General features: G+C 34.4%; 1 protein-coding gene across 9 annotated transcripts in view; it reads right to left on the bottom strand.

Annotated features, from left to right (window-relative positions):
- LOC150098842 (CUGBP Elav-like family member 4) overlaps positions 1–18,596 on the bottom strand; it is a 913,499-nt gene that overhangs the window by 652,819 nt on the left and 242,084 nt on the right. For 7 of the 9 annotated variants that reach the window (XM_090405876.1, XM_090405878.1, XM_090405880.1 and 4 more), the window contains exons 1-2: positions 5,362–5,474; positions 4,481–4,563 (exon numbers count right to left, since the gene is read on the bottom strand). In XM_090405876.1, coding sequence (XP_090262002.1) covers positions 4,481–4,563; positions 5,362–5,416 — 138 coding nt within the window. In that variant the 5' untranslated portion in view covers positions 5,417–5,474. Of the gene's footprint in view, positions 1–4,480; positions 4,564–5,361; positions 5,475–18,596 lie in introns of those variants that run through there. The other 2 variants (XM_090405883.1, XM_090405882.1) reach the window with 1 other exon arrangement.

Below are 18,596 nucleotides of genomic sequence, written 5' to 3'. Positions count from 1 at the left end.
CTGTTGTTTATCCAATTAGTTCCAAAAACCGCTCTTACTAAAGACCTTAAACGAATCAACTGCATGCAAAGACAGCACTTTTTTTTTTTTTTTTTGAAGTGCTAAGTAATCAAGAATTTCAATCTCCTTTCAGTAAAGCTGCATATCCTTCACACGGTCAGCAATTATTCTTAAGTTATTTTAAGTTTAGATATTAGAAAGCATTTATCTTTTGAAGTGCATTAAAAGAAATACAGCAAACTTTTACTACGTGTTTTTAAAGCAGCTAATTCGATGCTACAACTTGCACTAATACAAGAACAACTAATAGCCAATTCAATCGCTATGGCTAACTAGCCCATATATAAAGTTCTTGGTTTCTCGAGCTGGCAGTTTGAGAAGTATGTGACATGCTTCAATGGCGTCAAATCCTATTTAGGGCGAGCTAGGAAGTCGACTATTAACTTCAAATAATTGAAACTCGTTTACGAAATAATAAAAAACGAACTCGATATAAGTAAGTACAGGAATGTGATCAGGGAGTACTTGAACTTCTATAAAAACACTGATAGCTCGTTTAGAACAAGAGTAGAAATTTAAAAATGAACGTCATAATAGTGACTTAGCTGATTCTTGTCCTACACACACACTACTTTTGTGCACTGCTACTATGCTAGCAAGTATCATTATACATTTTCTAACCTGGATGAGCTTATGCTCTTGGATTACACATATAATCTGAATGGGAAAGATAAATAGTAAATTACAACGAAAGAGTAATACAGAATATCAACCACGACATTTTGGCAACAATTTGTTGCTGGTCAAATCGTCTATTAAACAAAAGGTCATTGTTTTGGCGTTAGATATGATTGTTGAATTGAGAATTGTCAAAAACTCGTATTTAACACAAGTTTTTGGGACTTGTACTAAGGGTCTTTACATTATATATACATTTTGTGATGGGGGAGTGAAGGTTCGAAAATCTAAAAAATAGGGTTACGTAATTTAAGTAATCTTATTTTAACTATTATGAACAGTTTTAGCCATACTGCTTAATTATTTAAAAACAAATTGAAAAAGATATCTAATACACTCAAATAATTACATTAGTAGCAATGCTGTATAATATTAGATTAACCCTCTGGAGTCAGTTATTTTATTTTTACTCTACATTCCTTCCATTAAATCAGCCGTCGTCCCTCCTAAAGTCTGAACGATTTTCAAATTCATATTTAAAAAAGAAAAAGTCCAATTCTTATTTAATTCAACCGATAATGAAAATAATTTTTTTAATTATTTTTCTCACACACACGCATATGAAAATTAACGTGTTAAGCAGACGAATATTACAACAATATGAAGCTTTTCTGAGGAGGAAAAAAATAAGACCAGCATTGTTAGAACTTAATTTTATTATTTTAAAACTAAATATTTACAAAGCTAACATTTCGCTCCCCATCCACCCCTTTTCAAGAAGACATGAACTGAAATTATCTAAGAAACAAATCAGGTGCTTGATGCCAGATGTACTAGCGTTGTGCGCTGCCATCTACTGTCATAATTGTACGATGGATGAAAAGAATAATGTCGAAAAATGAAAACGTGTGTGTCCTAAGTACGATAACAATGCATCTTGAGCTAGCGAAATGTTAGACTGCCAATAATTAGTTTCAATATAATTACGTTTGACAATCCTACTAACACATAGATTCCCTCCCTCCCTCCCCCCACCAAAAAAAAAAAAAAAACATCCGACATGAATGCCACTGACAATTATTAATTTAAATAGGAAATAGCTGCAAGGAGCTGCATAAACTTAACGTTAACTTAGTGTAATACGCACAAACATTACGACTGGATAAATCAAGAACCAGGTAATAAATAACTATGAACAATTAAAATGTCGGACATCCTCTAGGTGCTTTTACTGTTGTATTTTATTAGCGAGAAGAAAAAGAAAATATTTATCTACCAGAACTTCCGAGAAGCTAAGAGAGATGCGCGCTATACACGATATTTGCAATGAACCAAGTCGCCGAATAGCATCGCCATTATATTGATAGATGGAAGAGTTATCAGAAATCTAAAGAGAGTGTGACAGAAGAAATGAAGATTGATCACCTCGAAATAAGTCGCCATTGCCAACGTGACCAAACATGGCGCATGGCTGATAAATTACTGGTCCGTGGCTGTATCGAACAGATGTTTACCATGTAGCGGGAAAAGTGACTAGACAACGCACTACCAGTGACATAAGTCTGTTTGTAGTGAAGGCAAACTACGTATCTGGTATTAGGATAAAGGCAGTTATTACTTGCCTGCAAATGACATGCATTCTATGCCCCCTAATAAACTTTCCTTTGCTGCAGAAGACAGGGAAACGCTAACAATTACTTTAGTGAAGCGAAACAAATTCAACAATGTCACATCACGCGCTAATGTATGCATGTTCAGTTACCTTACTATTATTACTATTTCAATTGTTGTCTTCCGGTATTTAAAGAATACGCGAGCGATTGTTATTATACCTTTAGAGTTCTTTATTTAAAAGGTTGTATTGTCTTAAAATGTTCATTAATATATATACATGTAGCCAAAATGGCAATTATTGGATAATATGATTGAGAACTAGATCTTCCAAACTCAACAGGAATGAGCTCTTTTTTTGCAGAGAACATTTATAAACTGTTTTCGTATGATATTTGTTTACCAATTCAAAATGCACAAACCTTATCTATAGCTCCTTAATCTCAGAATTTGTAAATTCTTCCGCAATCGGCGTGCACTTATAAATAAAAGCCTCTCAATCATAAAAATGATTTTCTCCAGTCATATATAAAAATTTCTTTTTTATATTCATACTTGATTATTTTTTAAAATTAAAATAGTTTGTTTCAGAGCTATATTAATATTCAATTTTGACCAGGGTAAACAAATCTAATTTAATTTTTTTTTTATAATAAAAAAAATCTCCGAATGATCCGCATGCGATATAATCCGGATGATATTTACTCTTCCTTCAGTACACACAAAATAATAATAATAAAAAAATCCTCTTCATGTGCGAACATTTTTCATGCATTTGCCAGCCTGTAGAGTGTAGCACATCGCTAAGACCAGTACAGTTGAAAGAGACACAGAACACCTCTGGATGAGATCAATAGAGCAATGACGTCATACTGACGTCATCTGCTAGCGTCGCAAAGGTAAGGTGAGTGTTTCTTCTAGTGACATTTGTGCCTTTCGACATACGCCATGTTTCGTCGGGTTTTAGTTCGAAGCTTAGCGTATTCATGAAAGAATTAATGGCTGCCACTAGGAAGCGTTGTTTTGGAATTTATGAAATAAGATTCCGCAGATTGCACTGATTTTCTTTAGTTGAAAAGTAATTTAAATAGTATATTAACCGTTCAGCTAGGGATAAGTGCATTTTTGCATATTTTCTTAATGAAATTTCAGCCACAGATTTATTTAGCGAGTTTAAATATTATATAAATCTTCGACGAATACTTCTTCCGCCCCCCCCCCCTACAGTTCTGATCTTATTCGCTCTAGCAATATTTATTTTCTTTGTTTTCAGATTCCCTACTGCTAAAAGCAGAAGAATCAGCTTGTCTGTTTACCTTATAAAACACACTCGTCAATGTCCTATTTTAAGGGGTTTTATATAGCTGTGACCTTTGTTGATACAGCGATATTTCATTTTAATCTAAATTCGAGAATGATATACTTAAAATCCAATTTTATAGGAAATTCTGTAGTCAGAACAAAAATATGCAATTGTTTTCACTTACACATTACGCGAAATTTTGTAGTAGAATAAAATTCAGCTATAGTGAAGGTTAAATATTATACAAATCACAACTGGGATGTTGAATCGAGCCCACTGGACAAATTAAAGTGCTCATCATCAACTACGATAGCAATAATTTCAGATATTCCCTTCCACTTGTTTACCTATTTATGGCATGCATCCAGCTGTAAGCACTGATTATATTGGATAGATGTACGTAGAATATCGGTAATGTGGTAGCAGACCATAAGCAATAGTGGCATTGTCATAAACTCCGTGTTAAACTACAGCTCATACAGAAAGATCAAACTACATTATAAATTATTCTACTGAGCATGCAACACAGATGAAAACGGTTATCCCTTATTGTTCAAGACTTAATCTTCAACAATGCCGATATAACAAGTGACAAACAATACTGGAACTGTCAATTTCGCCTACTTCTATTCCCAAACAATAGATAATTGGAGAATACTTCAGCGTGTGACACAACAATGTTAAATCACAACACTAAAAATTATATCGCGCGCATGTACCAACAAAATGATACAAATAGACTTAAAACCATCTATACAGGTCCACTTCATTGTTGTATTATGTATTTGTTATGTCTATCAGATAATCTGTTTTTTTTTCTATTATTTAACAATAATTCATAACCTGCATATGTACAAAAAATAAAAGTACAATGGCGAACTAACTCACCCCTGGTAGAGTCTTTTGTTCGTGCAGAGCGTTCTGAGCCTTGATAGCACTTTCCCGGGCACAATATGTTAGAAAGGCACACCCTGAAATTGAGTCATTCGGTTAGAATGATGAAGATAAATGATAGAAATAGTCATCAATAAATATATAGACTTCATAACTACACACATACAAACGTGTAGCCTTGAAGCAGCTTCCAAAGAATTATTTCATCCAAGTCAAATCAAACGACTTGAGTGAGTTATATAACATCACTACAAGTTTTCGAAGTTAGTTTTTCCATAATTACCGCTGAAACAATATTTCAGCAGTAATAATACTGCAATGATTATATTTCAGTTTACTTACCATAAAATTTTACACACAAGATAAATATGAAGTACGCATTACGATGGTCTAAAGAACACAAGATAAATTATCTTTTCCTAAAGATTAAACCTTTGGTGAATGTTTCATTTTAACATTAAGGAAAACTTAAGGTCAAACATAATATAAAATATTTTTGAGAAATACAATATAAAAATATTTTACAAACGTGAAATTTCTTACTCTAAAGGATAAGCGATTCAAAAATGCATTTAAAGGATAATTAAGTGGATTGAGTCATTTAAATGCAGTTTTATTTTCAACTTTTATCTTCTTTCACCTTTTTAAAGGATTAGACATCTTCATCCCGATTAAATTTACATTTAATCGGGATTGGAAGTAAATCATTTATGTAAAATAATGAATAGTATCTTTCTTCTTTATTACACACTCCTCGTTTTTTACGATAATGATGTAGTTTACTAGATAGAATGTAAAAGATTATATATTTTAAGCTAAATTCTAAGGCTAGCTATAGATTTAAAATATGACGTTAAAACAAATGTAAAGCATACATCGTTGTGTCGAGCATCGTCTCTGTTCCTCCCGTCTCTCAATTTTCTTTACCATCCATGTTTTTCTCTCTAAGAAAATTTGAAAATTCTTTAGAAATCCCCTTTATTTCTCTACACGTCACCCGAACTCAAAATTAAACGATGATGGTTAATAGAAGTTGACAGCGAAGATAATTGTTGACAAATACTGCACCAAAACGTTGCCAACAACATACTTTTCCTTTAAGACTAACAACGCCCGTTGCCAAAATAATAAAAAAAAGAACGTTAAAACAGTTCCATGCAACAAATGAAACAATATCAAGTAAACAATGGCGCACGGCATTGTTGTGTACAACTACGTCACAGAAGGTATTTTCATCTGACAATAAGAAACAAGTCTAATTGCACTGTTGCCGTTTCTGCGATCATATATCTTATTGATTGAGACCTGCGAATCTCCCTAAAGTTTCTGAAACTTTTGCGTCTATCAGAACTTCATGAGAGAATTATTTACAAGAACATTTTCTCTACGGAGTTCTCCTTTGATCTTTGTCGTCTCTTACTTGCTGTGTCTCCTTTCATCTTTCTTTTTTTCCTTTCCTGTGCCAACTTTTTACATACACAAAAAAACACACATTTTTATTCGTTCTCTGTCTGTAAGATGGCGGAATTTTCCATTAACCTCTAAGTATTTAGTTTTCAAAGCTCAGAGAAAATACGTCTTCAACAAAAGCAGAAAAGGAGCTCAAAGTTAATAGAAAATGTAATCAGGTGAAAACCGAGAAATTAAATCCATCTTCTACCTTTCTTATAGCACCAAATGTAATATCTCGGGAATTCTAGAAATGGTACAGTTTCTTTTCTCTAAAGAAAAATCTTTAAAGTAAGTTTTGGTGTACAAATACAGGCTGGAATATCCAGAAAACTCCCCAGAAAGTACTTCACAGCAAGAAAGGAAGAAATGACTTCTCTTTTACTAGCCACTAACACAGTGCGAGATTAGAACTAACTGCTTTTTATTTGTCTGTTAGGTTCTTACCTTACATTGAGACATATTCGGTTTCCCGGTGGACTGTTTGCTTTGACTTTTGTTGAGGATAATTAAGGCCAAAGTCCCGATGTTTACAGGTGGATAGAGTGGCAGTTGTACTCAGTAACACTAATCCTTGAAGCTAGTGGTCTGCTTGTAAAGAAAAGGCAGAGAAAAGCGGGGAGGTGAAAGAAAATGAAATGGGTGGGAAAAGTAACGAAGTTTTTAAAAAAAAAAAAAAAATCATGAGGAAATTGATATACTAATAGAAAAAGCTCAAGAAACTACGACCTGAGTTTAAAAAAATAAAGAAAGAAAGAAAAAGAAAGGAAAGCGCGCGCACATAGCCAAATATAGATAAGAAAGAAAAACAGAACAACAAAGACTAACATGCTTGAAGGCTTAATCACTAGCATTTAAAAATCGCATTTGAAAAAAAAAAAAAAAAAAAAAAAGCCGGAGTAAACACATGTAAAGCATGCTAACACTTAATAATTACTGTGTTTACTTTGCTTTCAATGCAGTTAACATGGAAGAAAAGAAAATATAAAAAAAAAGAGGGGGAAGGAAACCTCACCAAAAGCAACCTAATTGGTACAACGCTGTAAATTCTCAACTGCAGTTTGACGATTTAGAAATACAGGGTGTTTCAAAAAGAATGACCCGATTTCAAATAATTATATTTAATAATGAAAATGTGGTACAGTTACAAAATAAATTGCCAATTATGAAGTAAGGCCTACAGTTTCACTCGTTCACATGGTACAAGTTGCATTCATTTGTGGTTCGTGGTTGCAGAGATATACAATTTTCAAATCGGAGCATTCTTTTTGAAACACCTTGTATATCAGTGGATGATACATCTAATTTTGTTTTTTTTTGTTTATAAAAAGTATAGAATTACTTTAAGAGCCGATGAACGACAAGAAATAATTAGTCAGAGATACTTAGGGGGGGGGGGGGAACCATCGTTAAATCATAATGATGCAGCCACAGCTCGGCTACAAATGGAAAATAAGCCAATTGACAGACCATCGTGGAGTGTTGGAGTGCCCTAATGATGATAAATAAATATCTTTCACATCGCAATCGTGATGCAGGTGGAAATATACCTCATAATCATGATATTTGGAGGGGGGAGGTTGTAATTTATCATTTGCATCTTCTACCATTTTGTTAATTCAAAACGCGCTTAGCACTCCAATACTCCTATGCACTGGTGTCGATCTTCGTTCTACACTAGTGCATAATTCTACACTATGCACTAGTGTAGAGCGAAGATCGATATCGCACCAAACTTGTTTTTATTCCAGATCGTACATGAGCAAAAGAAAAATACCCATCCATGATTGCATCTTTTAATTCTAGTTTAAATCATCCACCAAATTAAAATCAACCATAAAAAAAAAAATCTAAACCATAGAAACAAAGCAGGGAAGAACATTCAGACGTTGTAAAAGGTCATTATCAAGATGTTTAGTGTAATTAAGTTGCAATAGACGTTTCCAGTTTATCCTTCTGGGAAATAGTAAAAGATTAGAATGAAAGTGATGCAGTATTAGTGGGTCAGGGACATGTTAGTAAAAAGCTAATTAGCACAAGAATTTGAAATTATTATTTAAAAGCAATGAAAGAGATCCGCAGGAAACAAACACTGAAGAAATTAAAATTCTATGAAAATTCGAACACCGGAATATGTGAATTTTCATAGCCGCAAATGAAAAACTCTCACGGCGTTGAATTAAATCAATCTATTAAACACTTTTGTTAGAACTTTTTCCTCTCCACAAACTTTTTTTTCTCCTTCCAACATTCTTCTGATGAAAATTTAAACATTCCAATTTGACTCCATTAATCCCACCTGTTAGGCACGTATCCCTTATCTGTAATAAAGGCGATACGTCAAAGCTATCGCTTATCGTTCTTTCCCACTGCCTGGTAAAGTAATGGAATCCTTAATACAGTTCAGTAGATACCTGTTCCCTAATAGCCTAGTTTCGTAAGTAGCTTGGCGTCCAGCCAACCCTCGCTGCTTTTGTTCTTATTTTATTATACGAGTGAACTGATATCTTTTAACTGTGAATAAAGAGACTCCTCACTCGCACATTAACTACATTATCGTTTCTGCATTATCTGGTATGCTAAAGTTTTTCAAATTACCCTCACTTACTGGCTATTGTTCGCAGCAACATCCTTTCTTTAATGTAATAATCGAGCATTTATTACTCGAATTAAGAAATTTATCCATCAGCCAACGCTATTTAGGAATGCCCATTTCGCACATATCTTACAAGACTATTTCGTTCTTTAAATTTACACGATTGGCATCGTTTACATGTTTTAATAGCCTTGACTCCAAAAGTGATTATTATATTATATAAGAAATAATGAGAATATAAACCATAAGTTTCTTCCCCGTGTTCCGTGGTCACCGATCAACAGTCCCTGGAAATTTATCTAAAATTTTAGGTAAATTTCCAGGAACTGTAAATTTCCAAAATAGTTTAAAATAGCCATTTTAAATTGTTTTGTGAAATTATAATTGCTTTAATTTTAGTAAATTCTTAAAAATTTATGATGTTCTCTTTTAAATATACCCATACATTTATCGCTGTTCACTTTTGTAACTGTAGTAGTAAACCTTTAGTTTTGTTAAAACTATAATCGCTTATCCATTACTAAAAACTATGAATAAGTAATTTTAATGAATATTTTAAGACGTTTTTTTCAATAAAAAAAAGTATTTGGGATTACTGATTTGATGCGAGACTACTCCAAGCATTCTTTTATTCTCTGTAATGTCTCATATGAGATAAAAAGATTTATGAATACAAGTGACACCACTTCATTGAAAATCTCATGTGTACATAAGTAGTTATTCAAATAACACTAACCCTATTCCTAACTCATCAGAAAATATTAGGCTGAGGGATGTTTATCAGAGTAATCTGTTGGACGTCAGAAGTGTGTTGCAGTCGCAAAAAGTTAAAACGAAATTTGGACCAGTCCTTATCAAAAATAAATGCGTGTGTGTATGTTGAATCACCTGTATTCACTGTAAATTAATTCACAATACACACGTGGAAAATAAATGTGAATATTATGTTGTATGAAGGTTAGCAGCGGTTATGTTATTACCTCCGACTGGTTCCCAAGCTAGCCTCAGCAGGATAGTTTGGTATCAACGCTACCCTTCTGATGAAAAAAACCTAGTTTCGAATACTGTCAAGAATGTGTAGAACCTTGATAAGAACTTTTCAACTGAGGGGGTAATAGTCGATCTCATACGGAAGTAAAAGATGTTCTCTCCCTACTTCCTAGAAACTCGACTTTTTCATCAGCAAAACAGACAACCGGGCCAGAAGAATACACACACACACACACACACACACACAGAGAGAAAGTTAACGACATAATACACTGCTCTAGTAGCCTTAGTTCGCCCATAGCTCCCAATAGCCCTGGTCCAAACACTAAATTAAACTATCCTAAAAGGACAGGAAAAAAACAGGCATGTTGCACTGGACTGAGCGGGGTGGGGAATACAAGTTGTCGGCTGACAAAGGCAGAGAATGATAAAAGGTGGGTTATTATGTTTCATCCTTTTTATTCCAAGCTCTCGTATTTCTTATCCTTTTCCTCGATTCCATTCTTGTACAATGTCATGATACCTTTCGTTCCCATCTTGTCTATTCTCTCCATCCTAATCCCTCTCTCATGTAATTTCCTTTCCTTATCGTATAATCACTTCTTTTCATTCCCTCCTATCCTTTTGGGTCTAATTTAATATCTTTGTGGTTGAGTGAAGGTAAGTCACTGCTGACCTGCAAATAATTCATTTAGAGTACTTTGATTCCTCTAAATGGGACAAAGCGTTTTTCTTTCAACGTTACACAAATATATATATATATATATATAGAAACCTACAACTCAAGGTTTCTCTTCCTTGAGTTGTAGGTTTCATTCCAGGGCTGCATGACAAATTTGTTGATGATCATTTCTAACTGTATATTCAATTTAATGGAATTTTTGTTGTCTAATTTCCACGTTAATATTTTGTTAATTTGTTCTTTTTCACGGGTCTTCAATACTAATAATCTGGAGCCGCGTATTTGACGTATATTTCATAAACTTCGGTTAATGAATGTGTTAGCATATACACTTCTTGTCTTTTGAAATCAATATTTCTCTAGTTGCTCCTCCATCTGGGGATAAAGCACTATCGAAATATGTAAAATTCGAAACGATTTCGGTTTTTTCATTTCAACTGTACTTTTTTATTTAATTATGATTTGTATCTACCTACTTTTAAATCAAGTTGTTATTCTTCTTGTAATGTGTTCAGTTTATTTTAGACATCTACTTCTGTGAACACTGGATTTAAATCGGCAGCATAATCTAGACCATCTCGTTTATTTGCTATGATATTCCTCTGATATTTCTGTCTATTCTAAAACATGATCCAGAACCAGTATAAGCGATAAAATTAAACTTGATTAATAAATAATCAAACATTCAAGATGCTCGTTAAATAAATGCTGTCCAACTGGAAAAGTTCTGTCCTCTACCAACGTTCGAAAATCACAGATATTTTCTCTAAGCACTTTATAAATAAACCTATCTGCATAATAGTTTGTAAATGGTTAAAATTGTTTGTAATAAGCAAGCATATTATTATTATCTGAAACCTCCAAGGAATAAAGGACTCATCGAGGGAGACTATACAGCATCCAAACTAGCTGTCATACCTTCCTTTAAACTCATTCGCACTAGTCAAACATGAAATAAGTAAATTGTATCCATTTAATGATATATAAATATGAATAAACAAGTAAATTTATTTCATCAAGAAAGAATTCGGAAATAGTAATGAGGATTTCAACAGCCAGTCGCGTTTTTTTCCCATGACAATGTAATTGCATATTTGTAATCATTGTACATTATTATTGAGCTAATGTGCGTTCAAGATCTAGCAAATATAAAAATATATACCTATGTACTCATTTTTAAAGGAAAAATATTATTGCACTGCTTTTATTCCTACTGAAAAAAAAAATCTTTCTGTATTTCTTGTGGGATCTTTTATAAGAAATTTTCATTTCACTTAAAAGCTTTATTTATTTAGGAGATGGTCTGTTTCCGTAATAAGCGATTGTTTATAGGTTATTTTTACATTTCCTTCATTCAAATTTATTTCAGTTAAAGAGGTGTCGCTTTACGCTGTCAGTTCTTACCGCCGATTTACTTTTAACTACAAAATGGTTTGTTTACAATTAAATAAAACTTTTTTTTTCCCCGAAGGCAGTCCCTTAACAACAGATATGTTTCAGCGAGTTGTCTGGGACTGAGCGCCTGTCCTTCTCTTCAACTATTTCAGTTAAACAAAGGGCAGCTCTACAAAAGTCCTTAGAAATTATTCATTTCAGTGAAGTAAATCGATTCTATCAGAAAGCCTTTATGTAGGATTTCATTGTCCCCCCAAAACGCTGAAATCGATCAGATGTTTGATCACGTGTTGCAAAGCACGTGGTGTCCTATCCTACATTTACGATACACAGACAGCACAGCAACCATCAGTAACGATAGCCCTTGGAAACTCAAGGCTTGGTTGACAGCACAGTATTCAACGACGTGAACAATGCGTGCATGGACCAGTTATATAATAATGTTCAAGTAGACTCTCGTATTTCTACGAAATTCGTAAAAGAAAAAGACTGCTTGGAAAAGAGTGAATAAGTTAGATAAAATTGGATATAAAATTACACCTAAAGAAAATTATATCAACTCGATATACGTTTCATTTTTGCGTTTACACCTTATCTAGAATTTAACAAATCTGTTCATTATAATATTTTAAAAATCTGCAAAACGTACCCACGCAGACGAATTATTCTTGCTATATTTAGATAATTGGTTCTCAAGTTCAGCAACTTCTCGTTGTGAAATCTCTATGCCACTCTCATAGAAAAACAAATTACATTGTTTAAACAATTAACATTTAAGCAAAGCTTAAACAATGTTAATTGTTTAATTATTAATTTAATTATTGTTTAAACAATGGGAGCTAAACAAAATAGGGTGATAATATTCCAAATAATTCTGCAAAATTTATATATTTTGCAGATAAAAATTAAATTTATAAAACTCTAGTAGAAACTGTCGACTGGGATTCATAACTGTGCTTAATTTAGTCAGATATATATATATTTCAAGTTAGTCATGGAAAGAATTATGAATAATAACAAAATAGTACCGTGAATATTTTTTAAAAAATTTCCTAAAAGTCAGTTATTTTTGTTGAATGAATTCTGATAGTTTTCTATTGTTACTGGACCTTTATCATTGCTTGTTAGACAAAAAAGGCTTGTTCATTACCTCTTAGATAAAGAAATAAAAAAAAATGAAAGAAAATAAAAAGATAAAACCGAATAGGTTGATTAAAACTTTATGACATTCAAGAAACGCGACAATCCATCCTATCTATTAGCTTTGAAAAATTAAATTAGCTATAAATGATTTCATTATTGTTGAATGATGACAATATAATGATTTCGATATATAATTCGATGTAAAAAAAACCTACATAAACAGCAAGTTTCTCGGATGTTTCATGATTAAGTGCAACAATTCAAAGAGTCAGAGATGAATGGGTGATGTTTGCAGGCAAAGAAATTCCAAGGAGGACAAAAAAGCTGATGAGAGAACTGTAGTTGTTATCTAGATAGACCATTACAGTAAAAAAAGAACAACAAAAAAAAAAAGATTCCAGAATTCAATCAGCTCGAGAGAGAGCCGAAGTCGAAGCAATTGAGAAAAGAGGAGCAATGAACAGAAATACCTAAGGCCAATTAACTACGACTAAAAGAAAGTAGTAGATGCACCGAGGACGAGAATAATTACAACCGGATGTGTTCTGGTAGGAGATTTTCTGTGTATGTTTGTGTGCGTCAAATACTCGAACTAAACTGACACCAGACAGATGAATAACTGTCAAAAAAAGGGACAAAAATTTCCGACGATTGCACATTATTATAATCTCGAACCAGTGCGTGCGCGTCATTGAAAAATTGCCTTTTTTTTCTACAAATCCTCGTTTCGATTGCCAAACCCAGATCCTCTTTTTTCATCTCTCAAGCTACCGCCTACTCTCCAATATATTCGCAATAGATTTGCCTCGTCTTTCGCAATCGATTGACTCCGTAGGTGGGAGTCGGAAGCCTCATCGAATTGCTTTTTTTTTTTTTTTTTTTTTTTTAATTTCATAAAATAAATCTTAAAAATCTGTGAATGATTTCGAGCAAAGAGAGAGAGAGAAGACGGCTGACGTCAAATCGCCATTTATCTTACCCTTCCCGCCAATGTCAACAAAGACTGCTGTCAGCAGACGAACAGCTGACAAACCCCGCGTCGGTCGGCCAGACCTCGTGTGCATGTGCCTCATGTTTCCCGCCCCGTTCACTAAAACACGTCGCGTTCTGTAAAAGAGATCGGCCGCGACGAATACAACCGTTGGGACGCACACACCCCTGATGTCCGCATACATACAAACAAAACAAAAATGGCACTTTAAAAAAAAAAAAAGAAAACGAAAGAGAAAAAAAAAAAAAGAGGGGAAAGAGAGAGAGAGAGATCTGCAGGCACACGTCAGACCATTATCGGTACTAGAAGAAGGGGAGAGACAGAAGGCAGGGGGGAAGGGAAGTGGGGCAGGGATTGCGAGAGCACGCGTCAGGGATCGAACGCTATCGATTTACGTGCAGTTTACCGAGGGGGTATTGTGAATGAAAAGGAGAGCCATCACTCGTCTTACCTTTATGCATACCCGTGTATTTGTCCTTCAACACTGTCAGCTCGTAGATCCTTCCAAACTGTTCGAACAGTGGCCTCAAATCTTTCTCATCCAGATTTCGCGGGATCTGGCCAACGAACAGTTTGATGGCGTCGTGTTCCCTGGCGGCAGTGCTGCCATGAGACGGCGGTGGCCCAAGCAGCTGCTGAGATCCTAGCTCCACCACTCCGTTGTGCAACGTAGCCATGTTGAACACCACGCACACTGGCGTCGGCCTGTGAGGCACGCGCTCGAAACCCACGTGTCCGTCTGCGCCTGCTCGAACGGTTTCTCTTGTCCGCTGTTTAGTGATTGGGTAGAACGGGCGCGAGATACAACATCAAACGTGGGGAAGAGGATCGCAATCCCTTTAAATGAGAATATCTGGAAAAATATTTAGGAATTTGATAGATCGGAAGATGTGACAACAGGTGTGGTGCTGAGCGTGGCGCGTGGTGATACTCAAGTTTCACACTGAATGCAGGTAAACAGCTTAATACTGCTGATAAAAGAAATTTACAAAGAACAGCAGCAGCAGCAATGGACAAAGGAAAGAATCCATTTTAACAAAGGATGGAAGCTCGCGCTCAACAATAGGGAATAATAAACTATTTCAGTATTGTCAACAATGGGAATACTTAACCGCGACTATAAAATATTTAACTGCATAGTATACAAATACTGGAAGTAGCATAAAATGTTTGTACTAATAAAAACGATGCTTTACCTACCCAGTATTTAATTTTCATAATGACCCGCTTGTTGGTGTTATTCTAATTATCGTTGCATGGCATGCAATACGTAGATTCAAATACTTCTCTTCAGGGAAGGGAGATCATCTTTTCGTAGTAATACGTCATTCCTGTCTACAAAAGTAGGATTGATATAGTTATAGACAGAGCTGTTGTAGAGTCGAGGCGACGCCCAACCACTTCTTAATCGAAGTTAGGTGCGCCCTGGGACTATTTTTTTCCATTATATACACACACATTAAGTCAGCGTGCTGGCACTATTTTAAATAGGACTGCACCCCTGCTATGAGCTCAGTGACGTGGTGATAGACATTGTCAGCACGCTGTCATCTAATAAAAACGAGATTTCGTCAAGGACAAGATCACAATTTGCTCAAACCACTTACAGTCATTTTGATATGAATGGCATGTCTTAAAGAAGAAAATCAGATTAGTTCGTAACAGAATATTTCTTTATTATAAAACAGATCGACTAAGGCTTCACAGAGAGCTTATAGAAATAGTCGTAAATATTATAATATTGTTTTATAAATTAGATCAAACGTTCGTTATAAATAATGAACAACTCGCGAGGAGTATAACTGCAGACTGAATATTGAATTAAGTCATTTTTGTAATACTAAACCAAAACTTCCTATTCTAGAAAGCATATGATCACAACCAAAATGCGCCATCACTCTAAATTCAAAAATAAACAAACAAGCAAATAGCAAGGAAATAAATAAAGTGAAAGAACCAATGCAAACAAATTTGTTACAGTGAAACCGTTATGGAAAATAGTATGGATTCTTAAACAAAATCATTTTCGGTGTTGCTGCCGTTGGCTTTATAACAACAACAACAAAAAAAAAAAACAGATTCCTTTCAAATAAAGATGATGTTAATACATAAGTAGGTTGCGAATTTCTAAACAATGCACAACCTACTTATGCATTAATCATAAACCAATTGAATTAACAATGTAAACCAACAATGCACTTTCGGCTATTGTTATACAAATTACTTTCTCCTGAAATAACTTAATGAAAATGCTAACTTTTTTAATGCCCAGATGTCCATCAGAAATCAAAAACATATGATGTTTTTTGTAGTGGATCTTCAGCACTCGAAAAAAGAGATTCTATAATAAGTTTATTTGATTTTTCCTTTAAATGAAATTGAAACATAATGAAGATGGACTGAATTTTATTTCTGTAACTAATAGGGAAATTAAGAAATGCTCGCGCTTTATAAATCCATTTGAACGTTAGGTTGAAGTATAGTACACCACCTCTCTCTCTCTCTCTCTCTCTCTCTCTCTCTCTCTCACACACACACACACACACACACCCACACCCACACACACACACACACACACGCGCCGAAAATCGGAATAACTACTTCAGCATTGAGTGAAGCAGTAATAAGGTGACAGCATCACCAAAGTCATTACAGTAGAGCGGTTCAACTGTAACTGATCGGGAGCACACATCCGTCCCACTTCAAATTATTCACGCTGAAATTCGAAATATTCCGACTACCCGCAAATCATTCTCCAAGACAGACCAATTGGATTTGAAATTAAACTTGTCACTTTTTATGCCTGTGATAAAGTCCTGATTCCTCTCCTAATTTACAGAAAATAGTCATCGTATTAGTCGTTCATTCGTCAATCCTATTTCCCAGTACTGGTGTACATACTCTACCATGATTAAGCATTTCCATAGCCCATTATTAAGTTATTTTCGGTAATTCTGAATCTCTTTATGAAAAATTTAGCCGAGAGAGGTTTTCTTTAAAAAAAAAAAAACTATGAAATTCCTTTATGGCTCTTTTCGTGATAACGGATTGAAACAGGAAAGAAATTCTAAGGATAGCAGAGTTATTCCAACCGTAGCTCAGTTGAATAGTCAGCAAGCTGAGTCAGCGAAACCACAGAGGATAAGATTACACTCCAAAGATGGGAATCATTGCACGAATGTAGACACAAAACATTTGCAAGTGATCATGAACTCAGGTGAGAAAATAGTCTCATTTATTCTCTCATTTATGAATATCAGAATCATGCTCACTTAGAGCATGAATCTGATATTCAAAGAAAACAACAAGGAAATAAATAAAGTGAAAGAACCAATGCAAACAAATTTGTTACAGTGAAACGGTTATGGAAAATAGTATGGATTCTTAAACAAAATCATTTTCGGTGCTGCTGCCGTTGGCTTTGGCGTGATAACAAATAAACAGAAAATTTTCCTTTGAAATAAAGATAATGTTAATGCATAAGTAGGTTGTGAATTTCTAAACAATGCACAATCTACTTATGCAGTCGCTAATTAATAATGTAATCCAACAATGCTCTTTCGGCTATTGTTATACAAATTACTTTCTCCTGAAATAATTTAGTGAAAATGCTAACTTTAATTGAATTTTGTAATCCAGTTATAAATATTAACGTGATGGATTAATTTTTTTTTTTTTAAAGTGGAAAACTTCTTCCATCCAGAAGTTGGAAACGGCGATCATTTATTTAATGTTTGTTTGCTTATATCATCGTGAAGAATTAATAGTTCTGTCTTCCCAAACTCTCTTATCTAAATGTTCCAATCAGAAACAAAACATTTATCTCTCCTAATGCGGTATAGAACCCACTTAGGCCTTAAGTACCTTTAACAAATAGATAGACATTAGATGTCAATGAACAGCCAGTCGTTTCGGTGTTCACTCTGGAGCCAGGGGAGTAATCATATAGCGGAAGGTCGTGGTGTTGTTTCTAGTGTCTCAAGGCGTGATGATTTCCGTACTGCGTCTAGATGTCCACGAGCGTCACGTTACAGTCCACTTCTGTAGGCGAACGACCCTCTGGGGAAATTATCATATAAAGATCCCTATAACAGGAGTCTACTTTGGTCTTTAAACCATGCACGTTCGGGTATAACCACAAAAGTGAAATGTTCAAGGTGTTTACCTTTAGTCTTACGGGAAATATGCAATGTTTGCTGTCCAAAACACTTCCTTCTCGAGAGAAATAACTTCCTTAGGGAACTGGACGAGGATGGGAAATTAACAATGGAAGATATAAACTAAAAACTCTGTCCGATGAGACAAGCTGAAGTGAGAACGAACATTATTCCTCTTAATGCTATTAAGATGCAGAACATTTCCACGTCCAGAACTGTAAAGAACAAGACAGCTTTTGTAATAAGCATGTATATGGGATAAACGAAGTGTAGAACTCTTTGCCATATTTCTTGTAGTATCATAAATGTGATTTCCCACCATAAAAATGACGATGGAAGGATTAATCTTCTTAATTTTTGAGTTATCTTAAAGTTCTGTTCTTTCACCTTTTCTTCCATTGATTTCTAACTTATCCTCAAGGAGAATCTCTCGAATACGTACGAGCAACACTGTTTCTAATCTCCAAATCATTCGCCAATGAAATGATAATTTAACTTCTACGAGAACCATTGTAAGTTTTATTTCTCAAATCTGTAGCATTCTGAGAATGCAGACAAATAAATAAATAGTTTTCCCCTCTCTCTCTCTCTCTATATATATATATAATTATTTACATTTTATTTAAATATATAAATGTAAATATTAAAAAATGTAAATCTTATTTACATTTTTATTTTATTTTAAACATAACAATCTTATGTACAGG

This window comes from Typopeltis vanoorti, chromosome 15 (genome assembly GCF_054136105.1).
Source record: "Typopeltis vanoorti isolate ZY-2024b chromosome 15, IOZ_Tvanoo_1.0, whole genome shotgun sequence".
In the NCBI taxonomy this organism is placed as follows: domain Eukaryota; kingdom Metazoa; phylum Arthropoda; class Arachnida; order Uropygi; family Thelyphonidae; genus Typopeltis; species Typopeltis vanoorti.
This window is presented reverse-complemented; position numbering and strand designations above follow the sequence as displayed.